Below are 27112 nucleotides of genomic sequence, written 5' to 3'. Positions count from 1 at the left end.
ATTTTATATATATAATCACAAATTAACAATCTCGTTAGTTTCTAACTTGTGTCATAGTTTAGTTAAGTTAATTGATTCCATAGTCAAGGAGCTAATTTGACTTCTAAAGTTAACTAGACAGAATTCACAGAAAATTGTACTTGTGTTTCAGCACGGAATTTTGGATGGAAAAGTTTAGAAAATTATTAGTTATATTTACTAATTTTTATTTTTTTTTAATTATCGGAGGTGTTTAAACGTACTTATACATACTTTAACTAATTTTTCAAGACCTTAAAACTGTTGAGTGAGAGCCCTAATAATTATTCTAGTGTCTAAACAACATAAATTGAGAAATTGATGGAATCCCCTTTTGCTTTTTCATCGTCTAAGTCGCCGTGGATGGTTTATAACACAATTTGGCACTATCCTTATTGTCTCCTCCTTTGTCATGTCAGCTGCTCTTGGGCTTGATTTGAGTGCGTTTTACATAAGATTAACCAATTCTTTACTTTGTTAACCCCGATAAAATCCTAATTAAACCAAGCCCATTTCACAGTTCAATCTTAATTTTAAATCCTCTTTTTTTTTTTTTAAATAACAATAAAGGGTTTTAAGATGCTAGGATAATTAATTTTTTATGAAATTTATAATTTTTTTTTTTTTTGTCTTGTTAATCATTGTATTATAAGGTTTTTTTTTTTTTTTTTTTGAAGTTTTAAGCATAACAATATTTGCCACTGGTTTTCTTCCACATACGCAGGCCCAAAATGATTTGGGTTATGTTTGGACTTTGGAACTACTCTTAACCGGATCTTTTTGACCCGTAAGAAAGTAGTTTTCTTGAAAGTTGAACATATGAATGGGTATGATGAGTTGTCACAAAAGCACTTTTGGAGAAGGCCGTTACATATACATACGAAAGCTGATGGCTTTCCAAAATCACTTTTGCAAGAAGCTGCGCGGCCACTTAAAAAAGATTTCCATCATTGGCGTCTTTCTTCTATTGTATGCTTAAGTTTCATAAACATGAATCATGATGCCTCTCCTCTCCAAGTGCTTTTCAATAGCGCTTCAAAATACCAAACAAAGTATAAAATACAAAAAAGTCTACCATACATTTGATTCGTTCAACAAGGGAGTGCATACACGCAATGCATGTTAATTTGGCAATATACATAAACTATAAATCTTTTTAAAAAAATACTATTTTAAATGCTCTTCTAATTTGAGAATTAATATTATTTTTATTTACAAATATATATTTTTTAAATTAAACAAACGGCAAGTGCTTGAGCCGTTGAAACGATTTGAGCAATTAATAGTTGGGCTCAAATTTTTGGGCCTTATACCTTTGCCCAAATATATAGCCGTTTTAAAACTATCTTAGTTTTAACTTATAGCCGTTTGGTTTTCTCTTTTTTTTTTTTTTTTTTTTAAATTAATTAATTTCAGTTGTATGTGTCACGCTTCAAGGTAGCGCGTCAGAAAAGGATCCAGGTGAAGGAGGGCCCACCTAGGCACGCTAGGGGAGCATGGTCACGTGAAAGGGGCGAGTCCGCATGATCGTGTGGTGGTCGCGCACACATCGCGACACAAACATAGGGGCGACTAGAGCTTCCACACGTGCGCCGAACTTGACAAAACGAGTGAAATTACCTTCAAAGGCTTAAGCTGTTTTCCCTCTCTCTCATTGGATGGTCATGGACAGAGACGGTTACTGAACCGAGAGCCAGGACAGCAGCCACGTGGCATGCAAACGTCACGGTCGGTCAGAGACACAGAAAAAGCACAGAAAGAGAGAGACGAGCGGTTACGGGATCAAGCAAGCAAGGTCAGAGTGTTTGACTCCGTAATATTTAACGTGTTCGTCTGTCTTGTTTACTATAGACTATAGTAACTAGAATTCCCCAAATTGCCCTTTCTTTATTTCTGTTGAAATGTTGTTTTCTCAAGTTTGTTGCTTCATATAAAAAAACAAACAAATAAAATATTATAATAATGACAGTTACATTCTTATCCAATTTGTCATGTAGTTGAACATAATAGCAAAAGGAAAAATTCTCCTAAAAAATATCTCATTTTTCCTGTTCAAAAAACTTTATAAAATTTATTAAAAAATTAAAAGAAATTTTTGTTGATACAATTTATAAACGTCAAAGGCAGTGGCAAAGTTGGAAATCAATGACGAATAGGGGGCAATTATTACAACTGCCCACATTTTAGGTGACCATCTCCGAAATCCCTCCCATTTGCACTTGCAAACTCATGCTTCTGCTTTTCTTTCTCGACTCAAAATCAAAACCGTTTATGATAACCTCGGCCGGTTCAACGTCAACCGGTTCTCTCATCTCCATTTACACGGATCTGATCAGATAAACAACTCCACTCTAAATCCACAATTCATTCTTTCATTATTCTTTCGTCATTCATTTCCGTTTTTCATTTCTTCATTTCGCCTAAAACGCAGTCGTTGTAGCTAGATTTCATCAGCTCAGAACTACCAGACCTGTGCATTGATCTTCAATTTGTTTCGATTTGTTCGTTTTCTGAGCTCATTTTAGCTGAATTCTTCTCTTCCACGATTCGGTGGTGTTTGTGAAATTGATGAAGTAGACAGAAGCTGAATTGAAGGCATTTTGAGGAAGATGACGTCGGGGACGAGATTGCCGACATGGAAGGAGAGAGAGAACAACAAGAGAAGAGAGAGGAGAAGGAGAGCTATTGCGGCGAAGATATTCGCCGGTCTCAGGATGTACGGTAACTACAAGCTCCCGAAGCACTGCGACAACAACGAAGTCCTGAAAGCTCTCTGTAACGAGGCCGGTTGGACCGTCGAACCCGACGGCACCACCTACCGTAAGGTAACCGTAATCAATCACTTCAATCCTCTCCGTTTCATAATTTTATTTTGCTTCATTTTTGTTTGTTTGTTTATAAGTTCTTGTTTACGGGAACAAAATACACGTAAATAAATTAAATATATAAATTGAATTTGTATACTAAGATGCGCCGGCACCGATCCCGACTGTGGGTGGATACTGTTTGTAACAGTAACTAGTGGGGCAGTAGCGCCGGCGCATGTTAGCGGTAAGCGTTATTTATTACCGGCGTTAGTTAGATCTGCTGTTCTGTTGGTTGGGGGCGTAAGTTAGATCTGGTCAACAGTCAGCGGCTCTCTTTTGTTGGACGCGTGAAAGCAGAAAAGATTCTCTTTTTTCTTTTTTCTATCTCAGAGTAGTCTGTCTGAGTGAGTGAGAGAGGACATGCAAATGTGAGGGCATAGATCTAGAGAAGACAGAAATGCCCTTATCAAAAAGCTCAAATTACCTTCCTCAAAAGTCCATATGGTCAGGCAAATTTTTCTCTTTTCTTTATCAATGAATTCGTCTTTAATGAAACACAAACAGTTCGCTTTTCAGTTCTGCTCGGTTTTCTGTTTCGGGGAACTGTTTTGGTGTATATAATTTTCTTCTTTTGTGGGATTGCAGTTCAATTATTGGGGTTTTATAATTAATGTATTAACAATGGCTATTGGTCACGTGGCACAGCTCCGGCTTCATGAGTGGTTGCTGCTGGAGAAAATTAATTGAAGTGTGTTTTAAAACATTCTTTCAATTTTATACTTGAAAAAAGACTTACTGGCATTTTTCTATCTCATTCCGAAATTTTAATTTAAACTTGAGAAAGCTGCATGATTGAGGGCTTGGATTAGTAGTCATTGACGTGTGAAAATTAGAGAACATTTCAGTTTAAAGGGTTATGTTAAACTCCCTCTCAGTGTTTCCGTAGATAACTCTGATTCCCATTTCAGACATATATAATCCTAATTATTATGGAAATATTCAGCAAATTCCTCTAGTTATTTTAGGATTAATAGTTAATTTCTTAGGATAGATTTTTAATTAAATTACTAGAAAACGTAAAAAGAAAAAATTGTATATGTGGTCATCTGTTCTTAGTGGTCAAGAATGTCAGGAGTCCATGGCCATTCCTGTTATGAATATGGATGTAATGCAGAATGGCGATCGGGGTCAGTTTATTATAAAGTAAACCAGTCTTTAGGCCGATGGTTCTCTGGAATCTTTTGTGCTTGGTTGCCGATACACTTGTGTTGCAGTTCATGGTCACAATCCTACAGGCTACAAGGATTTCATAGGACTGTAAAAAACCATGATGCCTTCGGAAACTAGGACAATAATTAAACCACGAACCCCTGCAGATTCTGTCATAATGAGGACCATTCAATATTTTGGCAGCGAAGGAAGTAAGAAACTACAGCTGGGGCTGTTATTAAGTTAAATTCTGCAAGAGAGCTTTCTGACTTCCCTAGTGCAGTGCAATTACCACTTGCCTTCCTTCCTAGGCAGTTGCTTTGCTTCCTGTGTTATCTTGACATTCTGCATTAGAGCTCTTACATTATTGTTGTAGGAGGGTTAGTTAAGAACTAAAAGGCAGTTTACTTTTGCCCAGTAATGCCATATGTCTTTTGTAGTAGGCAATCAATGCCCATGTAAAGTTGGAAAAATGGAGGTACTCTTAACTGCGATCAATTTCGATTCTCATTGACCGTGATTTTAGGCTATGTTATAACCTTGTTCTAAGTCAGTTCAATTCCTAATTCATCCTTGAGAATCCTTTGATGCTCTGTCTCAGTTACTTGCGACTAATTGTCATTTAATTTCTGCAGGGATGCAAGCCTCTGGAGCGCATGGATATAGTGGGTGGATCTGCTGCTGCAAGTCCATGCTCATCTTACCACCCAAGTCCTTGTGCTTCCTACAACCCAAGCCCTGGATCCTCTTCTTTTCCAAGCCCAGCTTCTTCTTCCTATGCTAATCCTAATGGTGATGGGAGTTCCCTCATTCCATGGCTCAAAAACCTCTCATCTGCATCCTCGTCGGCTTCCTCTTCCAAGTTTCCCCATCTATTTATTCATAGTGGCTCTATCAGTGCTCCCGTTACCCCACCATTGAGCTCTCCAACAGCCCGAACCCCTCGAATCAAAACCGACTGGGAGGACCAATCTACCCGCCCTGGCTGGAGTGGGCAGAACTACACTTTCTTGCCTTCTTCAACTCCTCCAAGCCCTGGCCGCCAGATTGTTCCTGATCCAGAGTGGTTTGCTGGGATTCGCCTTCCACAACCTGGGCCAACCTCTCCTACATTCAGCCTTGTTGCCTCAAACCCATTTGGCTTCAAGGAAGAAGCTATAGCTGGTGGTGGCTCCCGCATGTGGACTCCTGGGCAAAGTGGGACATGCTCTCCTGCCATTGCAGCTGGCTCTGATCATACTGCTGATGTTCCAATGTCTGAAGTAGTAACTGATGAGTTTGCATTTGGAAGCAATGCAATGGGGCTAGTGAAGGCTTGGGAAGGAGAGAGGATTCATGAAGAATGTGGATCAGATGATTTAGAGCTCACTCTTGGGAGCTCAAGGACCAGGTGAGCTGGAATCAATGTTTGATGAGGTATATCAATTTCAACTGTTTCTTTACTTCAACCACCCTTGCTGTGCTGCAGATAAAGAACTACACAAGGGTAACTGACTTTTATTATATGGACCTTGAATCCATTCTGGTACTTCTATAGAATCCTATAACTAAGGGGATCAAGGTGAGCTTGAGCAAACACTATCATGTTTTATATTCTTTTCATTTTTATGTTAATTTGTATTTTTTTTTTTTTTTAAATTATTACTAGCTAGTTGTCCAAGGCTTGACCGTCTGGGGGTGGTGGTTTCACAACCCTTTCATTTGGTCATGCCCTTAAAAGCTAAAATTTATTGATATACTTGTATGAAGTAGCCATCCTTAAATTTGGGTTTGCCATTGAATTAATCTTGATGAGGCTACAGATTGGGATTGTAACTCAAGGGCTGAATCATATGTGAAAATTTTGGATAGAGTGGACTTTTACCATTGCCTTTTTGTACATTCATTGACATTATCATGTGTTACATTTGTTATCCAACCCAATCCGATCCAATCTACTTCATGTTTTGGCTTTTATTACCTGCTCTAATGAGTGATTGATATTTGTTGTCTGCTATATAGCTAATAGAAATTTTATAGAATTGAAAGAAGCACTTTGTTGACAAAGACAAAAGAATGTGGACCAAACCACTACTGCCTTTGCTTCTGAAATTCTAGAAATTAGAATTGGCTACAGTCTTATGTCTCTTTTGAACGCCCCTTTCTTTTACCATCTTTTGACCAAAGCCACAGAGAGTCTTTTATATTTTAATCATGGTGTGCTTTTTATTTGTCTGGTCAAGGTTTCACCATGATCATGATCATGACATGTGATTGCTAACAAATCAATCAGAAATTGGGTCCCATCTGTCCTTTCCATATAATAGTTTCGGAACCTGGTCATAGAATGTTAATCCATTATCAATCATAGTTGTTCCACCATCAATTTCAAGCCCCTGTAGCGATTTGGAATTTACTGTTGATGCCAATTGGTTTGGTCGAATTGATTATGAAACCTTGGGTCAGTCTTGATGTTACTGTTTTCTGTTTCGAAATGTGAGTGATGGAACCTACAAATTATTAGCAGCATGAAAATTTCTGTGGCCCTTGTTTGTGCTTCGTCTTGAAGCTTCAACCGCCGAAATGGTGGGTTTATAAAAAATATGAATTATAACATACAACAATAAATCTGTAGTGTTTTAAAATTACAAGTTTCATGTTAGGTTGAGTCAAATTCTTATTTCATATTTTTAAACATGCAACACAATTTAGAGATATATTCATTAAATGGGGCTCTTAGGAATCGGTACCACTACTATTTCTATTTTATTATGCCTAGCTTGAATTAGGACGACCCATAAAATCCAATTATTTATGTAATCATGTACCAAGTTAAAGTAGACAAAAACATTTACATATCATCTGGGTGACACCAAAAATGTCTAATTTCATTGAGCAATGTAGCTAAAATTGGACTTTTCAATGTATTATCTCACATTTCTCATATATTTTATCTTAAACCAATGTTTTAAAACCCAACCCGGGGTGAAACACGACAAAGTTATTGGGTCCGGGGTTGACCGGTTTGATAAGAACTTCTAAAATTTAGCAAATACACTCTTAAAAATTCGTTAAGTCCTATAGGTTTGAAATTTGACAAACACACCCTAAATACAAATCAGCCAGCAACTATTTGGCGATGGCAACACTCCAGATGCAACTAGGGATGGGCACAAAGCCCAGCCCCGCGAGGACCCGCTCGAACCTGGCCTGAACTGGGCAGATTTTCCCAGAATCGTTCTGGCTTTGGGCCGGGATCAAGCCTAAGATTAGCCCAGAGAATTTGGGGACCGGTATATATATATTTTTAATATTTGAAAATCAATCATATATACCTATAATAATTTTAATATTTGAAAATCAATTATACATTATACAATGACAAATTATAATTGTGTAAATATTTTATGAAACTATATACAAACAGGTAATAAATAAAACTAGATTAAATATAATAAATCATTATAAATATTTGTAATATATATATGTTAATGCTATAAAACAAAAGTTATACATTCGACATTATATATTATACATAATATGCTATTATTTATAATCTTACGTTAATACATAATATATATGTAATATATTATATAGTATATACCATATATAAGATACAGGTCGGGATAGGTCTTGCCCCGCCTGATCCGTATATTATATATATATTTTAATATTTGAAAATCAATCATATATACTTATAATAATTTTAATATTTGAAAATCAATTATACATTATACAATGACAAATTATAATTGTGTATATATTTTATGAAACTATATACAAACAGGTAATAAATAAAACTATATTAAATATAATAAATCATTATAAATACTTTTATATATATGTGTGTGTGTGTGTGTTAATGTTATAAAACAAAAGTTATACATTCGACATTATATATTATACATTATATATGGTATATATATTTGACATTATACATTGTACATTGTCTATTATATATGGTATATTATATAAGTGTGTGTATATAACATATATGTGTTATACATTATAATTTATACAAAATATGCTATTATCTATAATTTTACGTTAATATATAATATATATGTAATATATTATTTGTTTTTTTGATTGATTATAATGAATCAATAAATCATTATAATTTTTTTTTTTTTTTTTGGTCCCTCGTTGAATCATTATTTCAATTTTATTACCTAATTGTCTTTGTTATATTGTGATAGCTATTTATTTCGAATTTATTATAATATATATGGTAGTTATTTATTTGAAATTTATTATAATATATATGTATAATGTACCATATATAATACATTATATATTAAAGAGACATTATATATATTAATACTTATTACTTAATACATTAATACTTAATATATATATATATAATGTATTATAATTATCATTTTGATATTTAGATTAATTATAATCATTAATCAGGAGCAGATCTAATACTTGTTGAGGGTAGGCATTTTAACAAAAAAATACCAATATGTATAATTGTGGGGTGGGTCTTTTTGGCAACTCATGTTTTAAATCTTGATACTATCATGTGTTGAATCTTTTGATTATAAATCTGTCATATATTGTAATATATTATCAATTTAGTATGATGGTTTTTATATTTAATATGTACATTATAAATTTAATTTCTTTTTTGATAAAGGTTTTTATGTTTAATATGTATATTATATATTTAATTTTTTTTTTTTTTGTTGGTATATATAATTTGGAGAAAAGGATAATAAAACTAATAAGGATACAAAAAGACAGAAAACCCCCCAAATGGATTATATATTTAATTTTTTTTTTTTTGGATATATAATTTGGAGAAAAAGATAATAAAATTAATAAGGATACAAAAAGACAGAAAACCCCCAAACGGGAAATTCGGGGAATCCCTGAATCCCCCGTTTGGGAACGAGCTTTTTTCGGGGATTCCCCGAATGGGCTTCGAGCCAAGATCGGGGAATCCCCTTGAGCTTTCAGGCTGGGGTCAGAGATAGGGGTCCTCGACCCCGCCCCAGCCCGTGCCCATCCCTAGATGCAACCTCAATCATCCCTTAAGCTCATTCCCCTTAAAATATACCCAAGATCTGGCCGAAATAGGTTTAATTTCGGCCAGATCTCACCAATGTCGGCATTGGCATTCCAGGCCAGATCTCATTGACACTGGCATCAACAACCCTCTCCATCACCCATAAATTACTCCCCTCTTCCTCCTGACCAAAACCCACCTCACCCCACCCTCGTTAGCCTCGTTAATTGCCTCTGCCAGTTTTGTTCGATTTTCGGTTGATTTACTCACTTTAAATCAACTCCGTCACCACCATTGCATTCATCGACACTTTCTCTTCAAAAGCCCCAACATCCCGACCGTCAATTGTTCGTCGATCATCCTCCCAAATCCTAGGATTTCGGGTGAATAGAAAAAATATAACCCGACCCGTTAAAGCTTCTGGGTCCCAATTGAACCAGTTAAATCGATCAAACAGGGTCAGACCGGGTTTTAAAACATTGTCTTAAACAACTAAGGTTTCAACTAACTGATCAAATCAAATATAAGCTCACTCGATCTTAACATATCTTTAAATTTTATTTTATTTTGTCATAACTTATTAATTATACAACAACTCAAACATAGACGGGGCAGTAATAGTCAACAATTATTAAAAAGAAAAAAGAAAAAGATTTCCGTCGTACATGAATACTTGTAAAAAATAAATAAATAAATAAACCCACAAAAATCAAAGAGAAAATCCAAATCCCAGTCGAAACGTTATGAACCTGAATAGTGAATTACGAAGTAATTAGCCACATATAACATGAAACTCCTATGTATACTTAGTGCACACGTGCATAAATATGTGTGGTGGAGAGAACTCTATGATTTAATATAAATTATGTACTTCATCAATTAATTTTTGAGTAACTTGACAGTAAAAATACATGAATGCTCCACTGTTTTAACCACAGAAAATAATAGTTACTGGAGAATGCACACTGAATGACACGATGTCATCCTGACCATCTATTAATTATGAATTAATATTAATCTATATGCATAAATTTGGTGCGCATTATTCGGTAACGGTAGCATTACTCTTTAACCACATTGTTCTATATGAAATTTAATTTCTCTGCATTTTTTCTAAGCTAAACAACCAATGGGAAACCAATTGCTTGATTGCAAAATGTAGAACAAGAATATAGCAGATATAATAACAACAGGGGAACAAGGAGGATATAATTTACACGTGCATCCAAGCCATCTCCACGGCAAGTATCTTGCAAGAAAACAGAGTGACAATTTTTTTAGCTCAATATGTACCGATCAGAGCCACGCTTATCAAATAAATCCGAGAGAGCAGCATACAGAATGCCAGCAGCAGGAGGCCTAGGCATCGATCCGAGAAGAATATCTGCGGCACTAATAGATGGTTGACCATAGAATCTAGAATTTTCTTGTGCTCGGGTAGCAACAATACTTCCTTCAAGTGAGCAACCAACAAATGCACCTGCAAGGTTAATCAAAAAAATCGACTCACCAATATTGACTCATCTAAGTAGTAATATGTTCATAGGGGAAGATTTTTTTTACCTTTACTGCAGCTGTATGTGTAGCAAGCAGCATAACCTCCCACACCAGCATGAAGATCAGCTTCAGCAGCCCGTCCAACAATGCCAGCAGCAGCACTCAAACCTGCTCCAAGTGAAAAATGTACATTTCCACTAAAAGTTTTGATGGCACTTTTAGTTCTCAATACAATTATGAAATCTGTGAATTCACCTCCAGCCTGTTTGATATTGAATAGAATATATGAGTTTCAAAATGCAAGTCATAGATATATTAAAAAAATCACGAGCTGCTGATAATCTTTCTGATTAAGCATATTACATCTAGTTTCAGAAAGTTAGAAGTATATCCAATTTCAAGCCACACTTTTCAGTTTCAAAAGTTAGCATTTTGACAATGATGTAATGCAAGCATCCAATGCATAGGAAAACAATAATATCATTCATGATCTAACAGTGGAGAAAAAACCAGACAGATTAAAAAAAAAAAAAAAAAAAAAAAAAGTAGTATTTCCAATTTCAAGCATGCAAAAACACGAGCATATGCCAACATTCCTGCACACATGAACAAAAAAATGGATGGAGAAGCATATTTTTGGAGCACAATGAGACTGTAAGTTCAATAATGTCAAGTAACTAATCAAAAAGCATTTTTGTAACCCCCAGATCCAAAGACAAGGTTATTCTATTTTCCCCTCAAAACTTACAAGGAACGAAGTACCACAAAAGGAAGCATCTTAAACAACTACAATGGCACTACAACATCCTATAAACTAAATAGAAAACTTCTTAGATAGTATTTAGTTATATTACCTGAGCTCCCCACCCAACACCAAAGGAAGAGATGGCAGATGGAGGAGACCAAGATCCATCTTCTCTACGAGTAACAACTAGCCCCGTTCCAATGTTGTAGGTCACCATCACACCAACCTTTGCAACAGTAAGGACAGCAAGGCCCTTTGCTTGTTTTAGAATAGCATCTGGTATGGATTTCTCAGGTTTCAGAGACCCAACCTGACCAATAAAAAACCATCATCCCATGAAAGATTCAAAATTTTAATAGAGTTAAAAATGTTTAGGATCTTCAGTGCATGATTTATATTGTCACATTCTTTCACCATTAGTAATATACACACTAAAAAGGCCAGAGCCACATGTATGGTCAACACAAAAGACCAGAACCATTGCAATTTGCAAGTCCTTCAAGGTACAAATTAACTATTTGAACATACAACCAAGCACCAGGATGAAGCAGCTTTATCCTTATCCAATAACTTATATCAAAAGCTGCTATAAATACTAAGAGAAAAGGCTTCATAAAATTTAACTCAAAATCATAAGAGGTTTCTGAAAAATCAATTCTCTTATAGATGTATAAATCTCTTTAATGTATTGACAGTTGTCAAATAAGGGAAGAAAATGTTATTAAGCTCTGAAAGTACCCAAAGAAATGAATCAGTACCTTATCATAACCCCGAATGGTGTTTGCTGCTTTGTAAATTTCATATTCCATGGACTGGCCCCATGGAAAATTAAGCCATGATCTCAGAGTACTGAGGTCAGTTAGATCATGGGTAGGCAATTGAGCAGCACGACTTACTTTGTCCATCAAATGTGACTGGACAGACTCAAGCCGTACACAGCATACATCGCACACTCGTTGCGGGTTCCCATTGCGGAACTTTACTGGCAACAAACTCCTTCCCTTAGAGCACTCGTTGCAAAATATCCCTCCACAAAAGCGGCAGTGGTGCCTAGAGCACATGATAGGATGGAAGCGGACATTACACAGCATGCAAGCAGCAGCAGCACTGTCAGGCAACCATCTGGGAGGCTCTGCCTCTAGAAGTTCCCTGGTGTTTCCAAAGTTAGCTTCAGTAAGAGTTTGAGCCATTTCTGCCCATGCTTGATCAAGAAGATGATTAGACAGCCAGGATATTCTGCACCTATTGATGTCACCTTTAGCAATGGCACTTGCTTTTCCTCGAGCTACTTCTAACATCTCAGAGACCACATCCCACATGGTCAGCTCCTTATTTTCGCCAATAAACTGATCCCAACCCAGTTCTCCATCAGGGAAGCATCCCCCATCCACACAAAGACCTCTACTCCATTCATCTTGTTCATATCCTGACATGGGAGGAACAGAGACAGGTATCCATGGTCCAGTTTCTTCAGAATGCGGTGTATCACAATAGAAAACTTTACCCTGTTTCTGAGTGTTAACACCTAAAACATTTTGATAACTATTATCTTCCTTCATGCCTTGAGATGCTTCACTTTCAAAATTTCGGGGCTGCATCATTTCTTCTTGCACTAAATCATTTGTTTGTATAAGATTGTTTTCCCTGCCTTTCTCTACATCTCTAGAAACCTACCCAGCACCCAAAAAAATCAGAACAATTTTTAATTTGCTCCATAACTTGTTTCAATACAGGAAAATAATAAGTTATATTAAATAAAAAAACTTAAAATCAAGACTTCTCAAAACAATTATATGAACAAAATGGTCCTGCCAGCAAGGAAAAAACTAACTCCATCCCTGAAAATTAAAGTGCAAATATGTTTCAACAAAATTGTGATGAACATAGTTCGTTTATCCACAATTTCGACAAGCCACCACTACCACACATCTTATATAATCCCTAACTATTCTGACACTTTCGACCTGCGTTTGCTCCATCCTAAACAAGTAAGCATACTATACACTCCTAATTCCTAGTATCATCCCTCATTAAAAAGTGCCCAACTTATCAGCCAATGATCAAAACAATGGCCTTGCACCACGGGAATTGTTAAAAACTCAAGCATTTTGTAAACCAACCAGCATTACCTCCATACTAGTTACATCAAAAACCCCATATCTAAATACACAAAAGTCCCCCATCTACCACTATATATCTTTCAAATAAAGAATCATTTTAATTTCTTTTTACATGTTCATAGTATTATTATCATCATATCTTTCATATAACAATTTAACCTTTCAAATTAAACCTTTCTTTGGCTCTTGATTCAACACAACTACTCCTTCCCACCCTATTGGCTAAAAACCAAACAAAAAAGGAAACGCGTTGAAACCCATGTTTTCTTTTCCTTGTCCTTCGTTTTCTCGGTAACCAAACAGTAAAATAAATACTTTTTTAAAAAGAAAAAGAAAACACCGAACATAACAAGATAACGACGAGAAATTTACCGGCTCAGGGAAGGGTTTTAGCCGATAGTCTTCGACTTTGATTTTAGGATACTGTACGCGTCCGTCCATTGATAAAAACTTCCTGCTTTTCTTTCTTTCTAGGAGAACTTTTAATTAATAGTATTATTTAATAAAAAGTCAAAATGATTATCATTAAAAAACTGTAAAGAGAGAATATGAACACAACGGCAAGTCGTTTTGAGAAGAAATCATCAACAACTTCTCAACGAGACTTCTCAGTGACGACACTACACCGTGAGTTAGGGTCCGATTTTGACGGTGGTTTCGGATTTTTCGTTTGAATTTAATTTCTCTGCATTTTTTCTAAGCTAAACAACCAATGGGAAACCAATTGCTTGATTGCAAAATGTAGAACAAGAATATAGCAGATATAATAACAACAGGGGAACAAGGAGGATATAATTTACACGTGCATCCAAGCCATCTCCACGGCAAGTATCTTGCAAGAAAACAGAGTGCCAATTTTTTTAGCTCAATATGTACCGATCAGTGCCACGCTTATCAAATAAATCCGAGAGAGCAGCGTACAGAATGCCAGCAGCAGGAGGCCTAGGCATCGATCCGAGAAGAATATCTGCGCCACTAATAGATGATTGACCATAGAATCTAGAATTTTCTTGTGCTCGGGTAGCAACAATACTTCCTTCAAGTGAGCAACCAACAAATGCACCTGCAAAGTTAATCAAAAAAATCGATTCACCAATATTGACTCATCTAAGTAGTAATATGTTCATAGGGGAAAAAATTTTTTACCTTTACTGCAGCTGTATGTGTAGCAAGCCGCATAACCTCCTACACCAGCATGAAGATCAGCTTCAGCAGCCCGTCCAACAATGCCAGCAGCAGCACTCAAACCTGCTCCAAGTGAAAAATGTACATTTCCACTAAAAGTTTTGATGGCACTTTTAGTTCTCAATACAATTATGAAATCTGTGAATTCACCTCCAGCCTGTTTGATATTGAATAGAATATATGAGTTTCAAAATGCAAGTCATAGATATATTAAAAAAATCACGAGCTGCTGATAATCTTTCTGATTAAGCATATTACATCTAGTTTCAGAAAGTTAGAAGTATATCCAATTTCAAGCCACACTTTTCAGTTTCAAAAGTTAGCATTTTGACAATGATGTAATGCAAGCATCCAATGCATAGGAAAACAATAATATCATTCATGATCTAACAGTGGAGAAAAAACCAGACAGATTAAAAAAAAAAAAAAAAAAAAAAAAAGTAGTATTTCCAATTTCAAGCATGCAAAAACACGAGCATATGCCAACATTCCTGCACACATGAACAAAAAAATGGATGGAGAAGCATATTTTTGGAGCACAATGAGACTGTAAGTTCAACAATGTCAAGTAACTAATCAAGAAGCATTTTTGTAACCCCCTGATCCAAAGACAAGGTTATTCTATTTTCCCCTCAAAACTTACAATGAACGAAGTAATACAAAAGGAAGCATCTTAAACAACTACAATGGCACTGAAACATCCTATAAACTAAATAGAAAACTTCTTAGATAGTATTTAGTTATATTACCTGAGCTCCCCACCCAACACCAAAGGAAGAGATGGCAGATGGAGGAGACCAAGATCCATCTTCTCTACGAGTAACAACTAGCCCCGTTCCAATGTTGTAGGTCACCATCACACCAACCTTTGCAACAGTAAGGACAGCAAGGCCCTTTGCTTGTTTTAGAATAGCATCTGGTATGGATTTCTCAGGTTTCAGAGACCCAACCTGACCAATAAAAAACCATCATCCCATGAAAGATTCAAAATTTTAATAGAGTTAAAAATGTTTAGGATCTTCAGTGCATGATTTATATTGTCACATTCTTTCACCATTAGTAATATACACACTAAAAAGGCCAGAGCCACATGTATGGTCAACACAAAAGACCAGAACCATTGCAATTTGCAAGTCCTTCAAGGTACAAATTAACTATTTGAACATACAACCAAGCACCAGGATGAAGCAGCTTTATCCTTATCCAATAACTTATATCAAAAGCTGCTATAAATACTAAGAGAAAAGGCTTCATAAAATTTAACTCAAAATCATAAGAGGTTTCTGAAAAATCAATTCTCTTATAGATGTATAAATCTCTTTAATGTATTGACAGTTGTCAAATAAGGGAAGAAAATGTTATTAAGCTCTGAAAGTACCCAAAGAAATGAATCAGTACCTTATCATAACCCCGAATGGTGTTTGCTGCTTTGTAAATTTCATATTCCATGGACTGGCCCCATGGAAAATTAAGCCATGATCTCAGAGTACTGAGGTCAGTTAGATCATGGGTAGGCAATTGAGCAGCACGACTTACTTTGTCCATCAAATGTGACTGGACAGACTCAAGCCGTACACAGCATACATCGCACACTCGTTGCGGGTTCCCATTGCGGAACTTTACTGGCAACAAACTCCTTCCCTTAGAGCACTCATTGCAAAATATCCCTCCACAAAAGCGGCAGTGGTGCCTAGAGCACATGATAGGATGGAAGCGGACATTACACAGCATGCAAGCAGCAGCAGCACTGTCAGGCAACCATTTGGGAGGCTCTGCCTCTAGAAGTTCCCTGGTGTTTCCAAAGTTAGCTTCAGTAAGAGTTTGAGCCATTTCTGCCCAAGCTTGATCAAGAAGATGATTAGACAGCCAGGATATTCTGCACCTATTAATGTCACCTTTAGCAATGGCACTTGCTTTTCCTCGAGCTACTTCTAACATCTCAGAGACCACATCCCACATGGTCAGCTCCTTATTTTCGCCAATAAACTGATCCCAACCCAGTTCTCCATCAGGGAAGCATCCCCCATCCACACAAAGACCTCTACTCCATTCATCTTGTTCATATCCTGACATGGGAGGAACAGAGACAGGTATCCATGGTCCAGTTTCTTCAGAATGCGGTGTATCACAATAGAAAACTTTACCCTGTTTCTGAGTGTTAACACCTAAAACATTTTGATAACTATTATCTTCCTTCATGCCTTGAGATGCTTCACTTTCAAAATTTCGGGGCTGCATCATTTCTTCTTGCACTAAATCATTTGTTTGTATAAGATTGTTTTCCCTGCCTTTCTCTACATCTCTAGAAACCTACCCAGCACCCAAAAAAATCAGAACAATTTTTAATTTGCTCCATAACTTGTTTCAATACAGGAAAATAATAAGTTATATTAAATAAAAAAACTTAAAATCAAGACTTCTCAAAACAATTATATGAACAAAATGGTCCTGCCAGCAAGGAAAAAACTAACTCCATCCCTGAAAATTAAAGTGCAAATATGTTTCAACAAAATTGTGATGAACATAGTTCGTTTATCCACAATTTCGACAAGCCACCACTACCACACATCTTATATAATCCCTAACTATTCTGACACTTTCGACCTGCGTTTGCTCCATCCTAAACAAGTAAGCATACTATACACTCCTAATTCCTAGTATCATCCCTCATTAAAAAGTGCCCAACTTATCAGCCAATGATCAAAACAATGGCCTTGCACCACGGGAATTGTTAAAAACTCAAGCATTTTGTAAACCAACCAGCATTACCTCCATACTAGTTACATCAAAAACCCCATATCTAAATACACAAAAGTCCCCCATCTACCACTATATATCTTTCAAATAAAGAATCATTTTAATTTCTTTTTACATGTTCATAGTATTATTATCATCATATCTTTCATATAACAATTTAACCTTTCAAATTAAACCTTTCTTTGGCTCTTGATTCAACACAACTACTCCTTCCCACCCTATTGGCTAAAAACCAAACAAAAAAGGAAACGCGTTGAAACCCATGTTTTCTTTTCCTTGTCCTTCGTTTTCTCGGTAACCAAACAGTAAAATAAATACTTTTTTAAAAAGAAAAAGAAAACACCGAACATAACAAGATAACGACGAGAAATTTACCGGCTCAGGGAAGGGTTTTAGCCGATAGTCTTCGACTTTGATTTTAGGATACTGTACGCGTCCGTCCATTGATAAAAACTTCCTGCTTTTCTTTCTTTCTAGGAGAACTTTTAATTAATAGTATTATTTAATAAAAAGTCAAAATGATTATCATTAAAAAACTGTAAAGAGAGAATATGAACACAACGGCAAGTCGTTTTGAGAAGAAATCATCAACAACTTCTCAACGAGACTTCTCAGTGACGACACTACACCGTGAGTTAGGGTCCGATTTTGACGGTGGTTTCGGATTTTTCGTTTGAATTAAGATTCTGTTAACGCTCTTGTTGTGTAAACAAATTCCTTTTTCTTTATGTGAAAAACGTAAGGAGAAATATATTAGTATATCCCACCTCAGATTTATGTCTTTTACCCCTATATATAAGGTTAATATCATACACGTTCTATGAGGGTTGTTCTTTTTACTGACGGATAAAGAAAATGATTGGGTTAACAAATACACCCCAAACGTTTCTGATTGTTAGGGCAAAGTTAACCTATTAAGGGTATTAGAGTAATTTTATAGGAAAAATATTTAAAAGAAAAAGAAAGCAAAAAAACTATTCATCCAAATTCAGTTAACTACTTCACTTTCGTTTATACTTCTTAAACCTAAGGGTGTTCAAAAAAATATAAAAACTGAACTGAACCGAATTTTCAGTTATTCGAAAAACCAGTTCGGTTTTTATTCAAAGAAAATAAAAAATTGAATTTTTGGTTCGGTTACCGGTTTGGGAAAATATGAAAACCGGTAATCGGTTTATTATAAAAATATTAAATTAAAATATCTGGTTTATTAAAAAAAATATTAAATATTAAATTAAAACATGTTTTTCGGTTAACCGAAAAACCAGTTTTTCCCTTAACCGGTTTGATTTCGGTTCAGAAAATTCTTGAACCGAAAGTCTGGTTTGGTTTACAAAATTGGTTAACCGGTTTTAAACACCCCTACTTAAACCCATTGAAATACATTCAATGTTGTTTTCATTATTCCCCAAATTTGTTTTACAATAGTAAAATATCAAGATTAACTTAATAAGAAAAGAGAGCTATGAGATGTAGAGGGGTATGCTGGTTATGGAGGTGCTTTTGGTAGTGTCTGTGAACACAAATTCACAGCTAGGAATCATAAAAAAAAAAAATCAATAAAGCAAGTTAGCAGGTTTTGGATTTTCTGAAAGGTGGCTTATGGTGTTTGTAGGGCTGTGCTGAGTGGTGGTGTTTATGGTTGTGCTTAGTGGTGCGGTGAAACCCGACGGTGTAGGTCACAAAGCTCGGCACGTTGCACTGCCAAGTGAGGCACAATGCGACCTGACTTGGGCCACCTGCATGGGCCGACAATGGTCGAATGCCATCATGAGGCAGCCATGCGAAAACTTTTTGCCGCCCCTGTTTGTTTGCCATTTCAGATTTATTGAAAGTGAGAGGACTCACGGGAAGAGGAAGATAGGAGGAAAATAAAAGAAATTTTTAATTTCCAATACATTTAAAGTTTGGAAAAAATAAATTTTTAATCTTATTTGTATCTCAAATTTTTTTTCTCCTTAAATCATTATTTTAATAAACAGAGAATTGAAAATTAATTATTTTTGAAACTTTAAGCATTATAAGGGCAATATTGAATATAGCATATTAAACGTATATTCATTTTTCTGTTAAATATACCCTAACGGGGACTCATGTCAAGGGGTGATATGTTATCTTAGTGATCTTTTTCTATATGCGGAAAGCAACTGAAACCTGAGGGGTAGTCATTGTTATTAACCCTTAATATAAAAACCCATCTCCAACCGCAAATGTTAAATTAGGGCAATTTTCATACCAAATGGATATGGTTTTTGGTGTATTTCAGTATTATATTTCATTATTTGTCCATCTAGCCAGTCTCGTAGCCGACTCTGTCAAAACTCTCAACCTCCGTTTCTAAGGCTTCTCAGGTACAATTCTTTTTTTGTATTTTGGTCCTTTCACATTGAATATTCAATGGGTTAATATTTTGACCTAGAGGTAAAGAAGCTGTTATGGGATTGTTTTTAGTTTTTATGATGTGTTTATTGTCCACCCAAATTTAAAGCTCACCAAGTGTTTGATATAATGTCTCTATGAAAATCACTCAGCCTTGTTAGTACTGTTTGAGGACTATTAATTCCTCTATTCATTGTCGTTTTCATTCTGATATTCTATGTATGAATGGTTGAATTGTTATGGGTTAGGTGTCGTTGACAATGATAATCAAAATCTTCACTGACTTTGCCATTTTTTACCAAAATAGAAGAACTTCAAATTATGAAATTAATTAAATAAATTATAGTTTTAGCTTAAATTTAATTATTCTAAATGGATTCTTATTACTTAGAATTAATTGTTTTAAAATCTTTTCTGGCAATAAGACTTAAATCTACCATGATAGCCCACGTTGTAGAAAATAGTTTCACTAAAAACGATACAATTTAGTGTTTTTGGATATAATTTGGATACAATCGGCTAAAAAATAACTTAAACTAGCTTTCAAGGAGTGCATTACCACATTGAGCTGTTTTTGTCAACTTCAATTACACTGCTTTTGTCTAATTGATGTTTTCACTATTTCATGGTTAGATTAGTCTACTGATACAAGGTTAATTTTTGAATTGTACCAAATATGTGTATTTAATTGTTATTTGCTTCTATTCAGGAATTGGTTCCATACAAAGTGATAATGTCAGAAAATCACTCAACGGAATGCAAAGATGGTAGTGTAGAAGTCAAAGTGTCGGAACATTGCAAAATAAAAACTGAAGATGTTACTGAAGAAGTCAAAATTTCAGAAGATTACATTGTGGATAGCGAAAATGATGCTGAAAAAGAAACCAAGACTCGCAAAAGGAGGTTAAGTACAATTACGGAGGAGGGTCATATTCAGAATCCTGAAAAACGTTATAAAAAAATGATATTGTCCTTGAAAAAGCCGTCATACCTTCTAAGGTGTGGCCTTGGTGCAAAGAATGTGCGACGGGAAAATCGCAATAGGTTGCGTTATCTGTTGTGCAAGCTTGTGAAACTGGGCAATTGGACTCATGCGTGTGGAGTGCTCAGTGTGTTGTTGAAAGGGACAAGCAAAGAAAAATGTCCTCTGGCGAATCGTCTCAAGTATATGGTATAATATTGATCCCAATTTTTCATGACCTTATGTTTTCTATCTATATAAAATTCTTTATCTTATATCTTGCCATGACATACTAGTATTTGTCATGCAATTCAACTTTGCACAAAATATATCTTTGGATTGTCTTCATAATTTGATACTTTGAGGTTTTGTTAAGCCACTTTTTGCGAAAACATTATTCTGTGGCTGTTAAACTTTTTCCTTTATATTTGGATTCTGGATATAAAAATTTGTTAATACATGTAATAATATAATTTCAGGTTTCAATGGAGCTGTTTAATCATGTTGAAAGTGAACGCATAAACCCAATAAGGATCAAGAATGTCTATGACATTTGGATGAAAAGAATCGCCTCCGCTAAAGATTCACCATTGGAGGTATATTTTTTACAAATTTTCTTGAATAGGACATATTTAGTTTATGAAGCATAAGTTGGTTAATCCTGATTATAGTGTTTGGTGATTCATCTTCAAATTTTTTTTTTTTTTCTTTTCCTTTTAAATTTTTTTATATATAGCAGATGTAGTTAAATTATGGACTGTTTTTGTTGCAATGTCTATTTATTGGAATCACTCTGTGCTCTAGCTTTCATCTATTTGTGAAGTAACTTGCATACTAATGCTTCTGTTCTTTTTGGTTTTGTTTCGAATGTTAGTTACCTTTTGCAAAATAAAAAATTATGAAAGAAGGAAGAAAGTCTAATTTAACAAAAATGAAGAGAAGGGAAGTGGATTTTTTTACTAACACTATCATCTTATTGCACATACATGTATACCCTGTAATATCTTTGAATACATGGCATCGTTTTAACTAATTGTTTTGCTATATCAATGTACATTATCAAATTAATTACATAGAGAATATGCATAGTCAACTAATTCCAAAGCTGGTATAATTTTTTTCTTCTCGACTTAAAACCTTAGAAAGTGCTAGGAGGGTTCTGTTCGTGAGATATTCATATATGCACTGACCTTACTTTATTATTTTATATTAACTTGGTAAACAGGATAAATTTGTGGTTCATTTGGAGTTCATCCTTTTCTGTCTTACACGAGGTGATGTTGATGAAGCACATCAGGCTTCTATGGGGTATGGTTTGAACTTTCCTCTGGACAGAAAATTCCAGGATCTAGAAACAATTGGGATGATATAACAAGCCATTCTTGGGGAATTCTTATACTATCTATGTGTTCATTTGTTGTAGAATGTTGCACAAGGTTTTCTTTATATTCTGAAAGTAAAAAGTCCTAGTTTCAATCTTATTATTTGGTGATATCTTGTCAGCAAGGTCTTAAATTTTTTATAGTGTTAAAGATTAAAGTACATGGTTTTTGAGTGATCTTCCTTGATGATTTCATAACCTCTGTATATATACATCATAGCTTCTGTTTAACTATGTTATAGAATTTCAGTTATTAAAATCACTATGTTGGTTGGGAAAATTATCTTTCCCCATTCTTTGTGTTTTTAGTGCATATTTTGACACATTTTATTTGTGTGCATGATAGCATATGAAGGGCTATATCTAATTACATTCTCGTATTTCTTTTCTCAGCCTCATGCAAGAGCGGGAATTTGGAAGCCAACCAATGGCAAACATGGTCATGGCATTGACATTCTGTCAACGCTGGTATTCCAGTATCCCTAGAGATATGCAATGGGATGATTCTGATCAGATGCATTCCCCTGGACAACCTGATTTTTCAGGATCAAGATTAAACCACGAAGTTGAAAACTCGGGAGCTCCAGATACAGTTTATAGTTACAAGGCTGATACTCACTTCAGATGTGATTCAGAAACCTCTGTCATGATTGGTAAAAAAATGTCTCTGGAGAATGATAGTGAGGTGCACAGAGAGGTTCCTGTAGAGGACAATGTTAGTTTGCAGAGAGGAAATCTCTCACAACCCATTCAGCCACAAGCATTTTTTATCAACTCTACTGAAACTGAAGACTCTTCCCCGATGAAAGATGCTGTTCCTGTGAACTATGTTTCAGTTTTTGTTGCTCTTGGTGAGTTACAAACTATCTTCATGTTTTTTTCATTTTCTAGCAAATCTATTTGGTGTTGACTTTGTTTGACATATCAGATTTCCGGTTTAACTGATAATGCATATACACTGTTGTATTCTGGCCATTACTTAGAATAATGTGGCAGAGTCTGAAGGTACTGAAGTAATCATAATGCCTGCTTATTAAGGTAGTGTAGCTAGAGAGAATTGGTGGGATCAGGGGAGTAATAATATAACATTTCAACTAGTATTGATTGACATTTCATGGTAAGTTATACGCAAAAAACATGATTAGGCATCATCCAGAATAATTTCTTTTGATGATTATTTGCTGATGAAACTTTATCTCATCGTTTGACTTAGTATATTATCAGACTGTCAATTATTTCACAATCTTGGCAACATCAAAATGATGGTTACTTGATATGCGCAAGTATCTAATTGGAGTCTATATTGTGATTATCATCCTGTATGCATTGTATCTTTTAGTCATTTTATGTCTTCAGGCACATCCATGCAATTAATAGAAGCTTTCCTTTTTCTTCTGAAGTTGATAAGGCATTTTAAACCTCAGAAAGTATGATAAGCTTTCCAATAAGTACTAACTGGTGCTTTTTGCTCATGTTTGTTGTGCTGAAGAGGGTTTAGATTCATGGTTATTGCCTGTACGATTACCGAACTCCAGTGAGGATTATGAGATTGCCATCAGAAAGTATAGAAAATTGCTTAATGATGACTACAAGAATGCAATTAAGTACCTGCGGTTTGCTCTTTACTCAACACCTGCAGTATCAGCCGCCTTACTTCCTCTCATACAGGTAAATTGGCCATGAAATCCCTGTTTAAACTTTGCAGAATTGAAGTCATAAATTTACTATATTGTACAATTTTAAAGGATTATAAACCTGTTAAAGCAGTTATTTCTTAGAAATAGAGTCTAAGAAGTAAATTAGGTACCTTATATTTTTTTAAAGATAAATATTAACTTTTTTAACCTTAAGGTGAGTTTCAAGACTTAGGATTGTGTGGTAACAAAAGTACTTGGTTTTTAATTGAGATGAAGAAGATAAGCATAGAAATGATATTAATTAGGGGCAATTCTTTCTATTAAATTTGATCTTTATAATTTGTGGTGTAGTATTATTGGGGGGTTATTATCTGGTGATGGTAAATCTCTCAGGCTGCCAAGCTCAAGAGTAGAAGAGATTTGAGCCTCGACTGTTGCTTTTCATGCAAAAAGAATGTCCAGGGTTTGGAACATATCCAGATTATTTTTTCTAAGATAATGCTTTGACGCACTGAATGAAATGATATCAGGAACTTATCATCAACTGATTTCAGTGAATTCTTTTATTTCTGTAGCATTCAAAACTGTATGCTGTGTTAACTTAATTCTATTTTGTTTCAGTTGTTGCTGATTGGAGGGCATGTTGATGAGGCCTTGATTGAGCTTGAAAAGTTCTGTAGTAATTCACCGACAGCACTTCCTGTTAGGTACATTTCATGGCTAAGTTTTTTTGCTGTTACATGCCCCCAAGGACGAGGGGAAACAGAAAATTTGTATGTATATTGGATGAATGGAAATTAAAAATTCATGCTGATGGGATGCCACATTAAGGCTCCCTCAAGTTTGCCAACCATAGAATAGCTTTGTTATTTAGTAATCAAGTCATTTGTCTTCTACTTTGTTCTTAGAACATCCAATTGTTCGTCTTTCATTCTGTATAAAAATGTTAGGTTGCCTTATATATTACAGGAATTGGACCTTAGTTCTTCAAAAGTTTCATTGTTTATGTTTTATCGCCAATAAGATGATGACTGATATTTTCTTATAACAAAATGTTATTATTTTTGGAAGATGTGTTTTTCTGCTTTCCTGAAAAAGTTGGATATCAAATTTTCATTGATCATATGTTAATAAAAGCTAAGAACAAACTGAGTTCTTCTGAAGACGAGTTACTGCATTCTTAGAAAAGACTCAGCATGGTTGTGAACAGTTTTTCATGCCAACTAAAAATTTGTTTGCGGGGTATTGGTGGAATTTTAACCTGAAAGATACCAAGTTATCCAAGATTGTTGTTCCTTTTTACATATTTGTTCCAGATTTGTTAAATAATCGTGTCTCTGCATAATGTTTCCAAGTTTATGTTTTCTTTTACTCCTGTATCTGGGAGCGGAAGGTCTTGTTATAACTGGAAAAATGCACTTACATATACTTTGTGCAGATTGAGGGCTAGTATTTTGGAGTGTTTCGATCGTAACAACTATATCATGCTTTCAACCTGTTTTGAGGATATCTTGAGGAAGGATCCAACATGTAGTCACTCATTGGCAAGACTTATCAGGATGCATCAAACTGGTAGGTATCTAGAGACTTTATCTTGCCTTGCATAGGTTTAGATTTCAAATCATAATTCATCGTTTGAAGTATACACTCTTTACTAGTAATTATGTTGCCTTTCAGTTGTAGCTCTTAAGGTATACAATGGCTACTAAATATCCTTCCACCCTGTCACTCTTGAATTTTATCTAATCAATCAACTGCAGTGGTAGACTAAAAATCAAGTTTGGATTGAAATATCCAATGTACAAAGGTTATGTCATCTAATATGACCATTCAATCTAACAAAATCTCTTTGGCATTATGTTTAAAGTTGCATCACGATGCATTCAAATTAATCATGTGTACAAGTATTCATCTTCTATTATTGTTTTTTCCTTTCCAAATCTGTTTGGATCATGACTGATTTTTTTTTTCTCTTAATTTCATCGTATTTATGCATAATTAGTAAGCAAGTGCTATTCCCAAACATAAAATTAATGTAACAGCAAAGGTAAAATGTTTCCTTTCAATTTATATTTTTCAGGGAACTACTCTGTGGAATCACTTTTGGAAATGATAGCTTTGCACTTAGATGCTACATATGCAGATAGCAATATATGGAGAGAGTTTGCTTCATGCTTCCTTAAGCTTTCTCAGTATGATGAGGATCGAATGTCAGTATGTCCTGATGCGAATGAAGGGGGGAAAAAGCAAAGCTTCTCAGTTCGTTATAGTAGGGTTCCAGATATATTGACTAAGGGTAAATCAGGAAAAGCTTGGATGTTCCGCTGCAAATGGTGGTTGTGCCGTCACTTCAGCCAGAACATGCTTACATCAGAAATCGCTGCAGGTAACTTTTGCTACGTCACTACGGTACAACATTTATCTTAAATTTCCTGGTGTTTATTATCAAATCAGTCTTAATATCAGCACCTTAATAAGTTATTGAGCTTTTGAGTTTAATTGACAACTTTTCCCCCTTTTCTTCTTTCAGCATGTTCTTTACTTACATCATCTCTCTGGTATTCTGCAACAGGTGATTTGCAGTTGCTTACTTACAAAGCTTCATGTGCTAGCCATATGTATGGACAAAAGTTGAATTATGTTGTGAAGGTATACGCATATTTAGAGAAGGCAAATGATAGAGATTTGTTCATGTTCTTGCAAACGCACATCCATAATGCCATCAGCCTTACTTCAAATTATAAATAAATCAATTCTCTTTTATTAACTAACCCTTGCTTCCTTACAAAATTTTCCATTGAAACACACCGTGGCACCATCAAACCTTGTAAATTGAGAATTGATTTGATAAAAGAGCCTAAATTGTTGAGATAATTTTATTATATCGGTGTTAAAATCAGAGCTGGTTTAATCTGGGTCATGATATCAGATTGATATTACAACATCTCTAATATTATTGTGTCAAATCGTGTGAGGATCATACAATTTTAATGCATCTACAAGATTTCCCATCAACTTTGATTATTTGGAATTGTATAAGTTTATTGAATGCATAATTCAGTTACGGGTTAGTTTATTCACTCCTAAGAGATAGCTAGTTTTAACGATCTCGAAAGGTATTAGATCAAAAAAGGAGCCCCTTATAAATATTACAGTTTCATTGATTCAGGATGTTTTTAATACTTTTTAAAATCGTTGTAGCGTTTGAGATTTAACTATTTTACATTACAGTTTCATTGATCCGGGATGTTTTTAACACTTTCTAAAAATCGTTGTAGCGTTTGAGATTTAACTATTTTACATGGACAAAAAAGATAAACCCTTAAATAAGAACTATGTATTTATTTGAACGTTAAATTTAAAGAAAATGAAGTGGAATGAGAAGAAAAGGAAATGAATGAATAAGGTAAATTACTAATATTT

General features: G+C 35.0%; 4 protein-coding genes across 5 annotated transcripts; 2 read left to right on the top strand and 2 right to left on the bottom strand.

Annotated features, from left to right (window-relative positions):
- Positions 1–2172: 2172 nt before the first annotated feature.
- On the top strand, positions 2173–5900 carry LOC116115184 (BES1/BZR1 homolog protein 4-like). Of its 2 annotated transcripts, XM_031401345.1 has the most exons (3): positions 2173–2843; positions 4670–5424; positions 5503–5900. In XM_031401345.1, the coding sequence occupies exons 1-3, from the start codon at positions 2628–2630 to the stop codon at positions 5504–5506; spliced, it is 975 nt and encodes a 324-aa protein (XP_031257205.1). In that variant the 5' UTR covers positions 2173–2627; the 3' UTR covers positions 5507–5900. The 2 variants fall into 2 exon arrangements, with proteins under 2 accessions (XP_031257205.1, XP_031257204.1); XM_031401344.1 differs by having other exon boundaries at positions 2174–2843; positions 4670–5900.
- A 4034-nt stretch (positions 5901–9934) lies between these two features.
- On the bottom strand, positions 9935–14059 carry LOC116115142. The gene is made up of 5 exons (XM_031401296.1): positions 13762–14059; positions 12028–12939; positions 11379–11579; positions 10591–10786; positions 9935–10507 (listed from the first exon to the last, which is right to left on the bottom strand). The coding sequence occupies exons 1-5, from the start codon at positions 13828–13830 to the stop codon at positions 10305–10307; spliced, it is 1581 nt and encodes a 526-aa protein (XP_031257156.1). The 5' UTR covers positions 13831–14059; the 3' UTR covers positions 9935–10304.
- A 190-nt stretch (positions 14060–14249) lies between these two features.
- On the bottom strand, positions 14250–18080 carry LOC116115163. Its single transcript, XM_031401326.1, has 5 exons — positions 17707–18080; positions 15973–16884; positions 15324–15524; positions 14536–14731; positions 14250–14452 (listed from the first exon to the last, which is right to left on the bottom strand). Exons 1-5 carry the CDS (start codon positions 17773–17775, stop codon positions 14250–14252), a joined length of 1581 nt encoding a protein of 526 aa, XP_031257186.1. The 5' UTR covers positions 17776–18080.
- A 1475-nt stretch (positions 18081–19555) lies between these two features.
- Positions 19556–26623, top strand: LOC116115149. Its single transcript, XM_031401305.1, has 10 exons — positions 19556–19682; positions 20420–20881; positions 21151–21267; positions 21897–21979; positions 22446–22903; positions 23542–23720; positions 24311–24396; positions 25128–25261; positions 25770–26075; positions 26262–26623. The coding sequence occupies exons 2-10, from the start codon at positions 20444–20446 to the stop codon at positions 26435–26437; spliced, it is 1977 nt and encodes a 658-aa protein (XP_031257165.1). The 5' UTR covers positions 19556–19682; positions 20420–20443; the 3' UTR covers positions 26438–26623.
- The last annotated feature ends 489 nt before the right edge of the window (positions 26624–27112 follow it).

This window comes from Pistacia vera, unplaced genomic scaffold (assembly GCF_008641045.1).
Source record: "Pistacia vera cultivar Batoury unplaced genomic scaffold, PisVer_v2 Contig732, whole genome shotgun sequence".
NCBI classification, from domain to species: domain Eukaryota; kingdom Viridiplantae; phylum Streptophyta; class Magnoliopsida; order Sapindales; family Anacardiaceae; genus Pistacia; species Pistacia vera.
The sequence above is the reverse complement of the archived record's forward strand: the minus strand, read 5'-3'. Positions and strand labels throughout refer to the sequence as shown.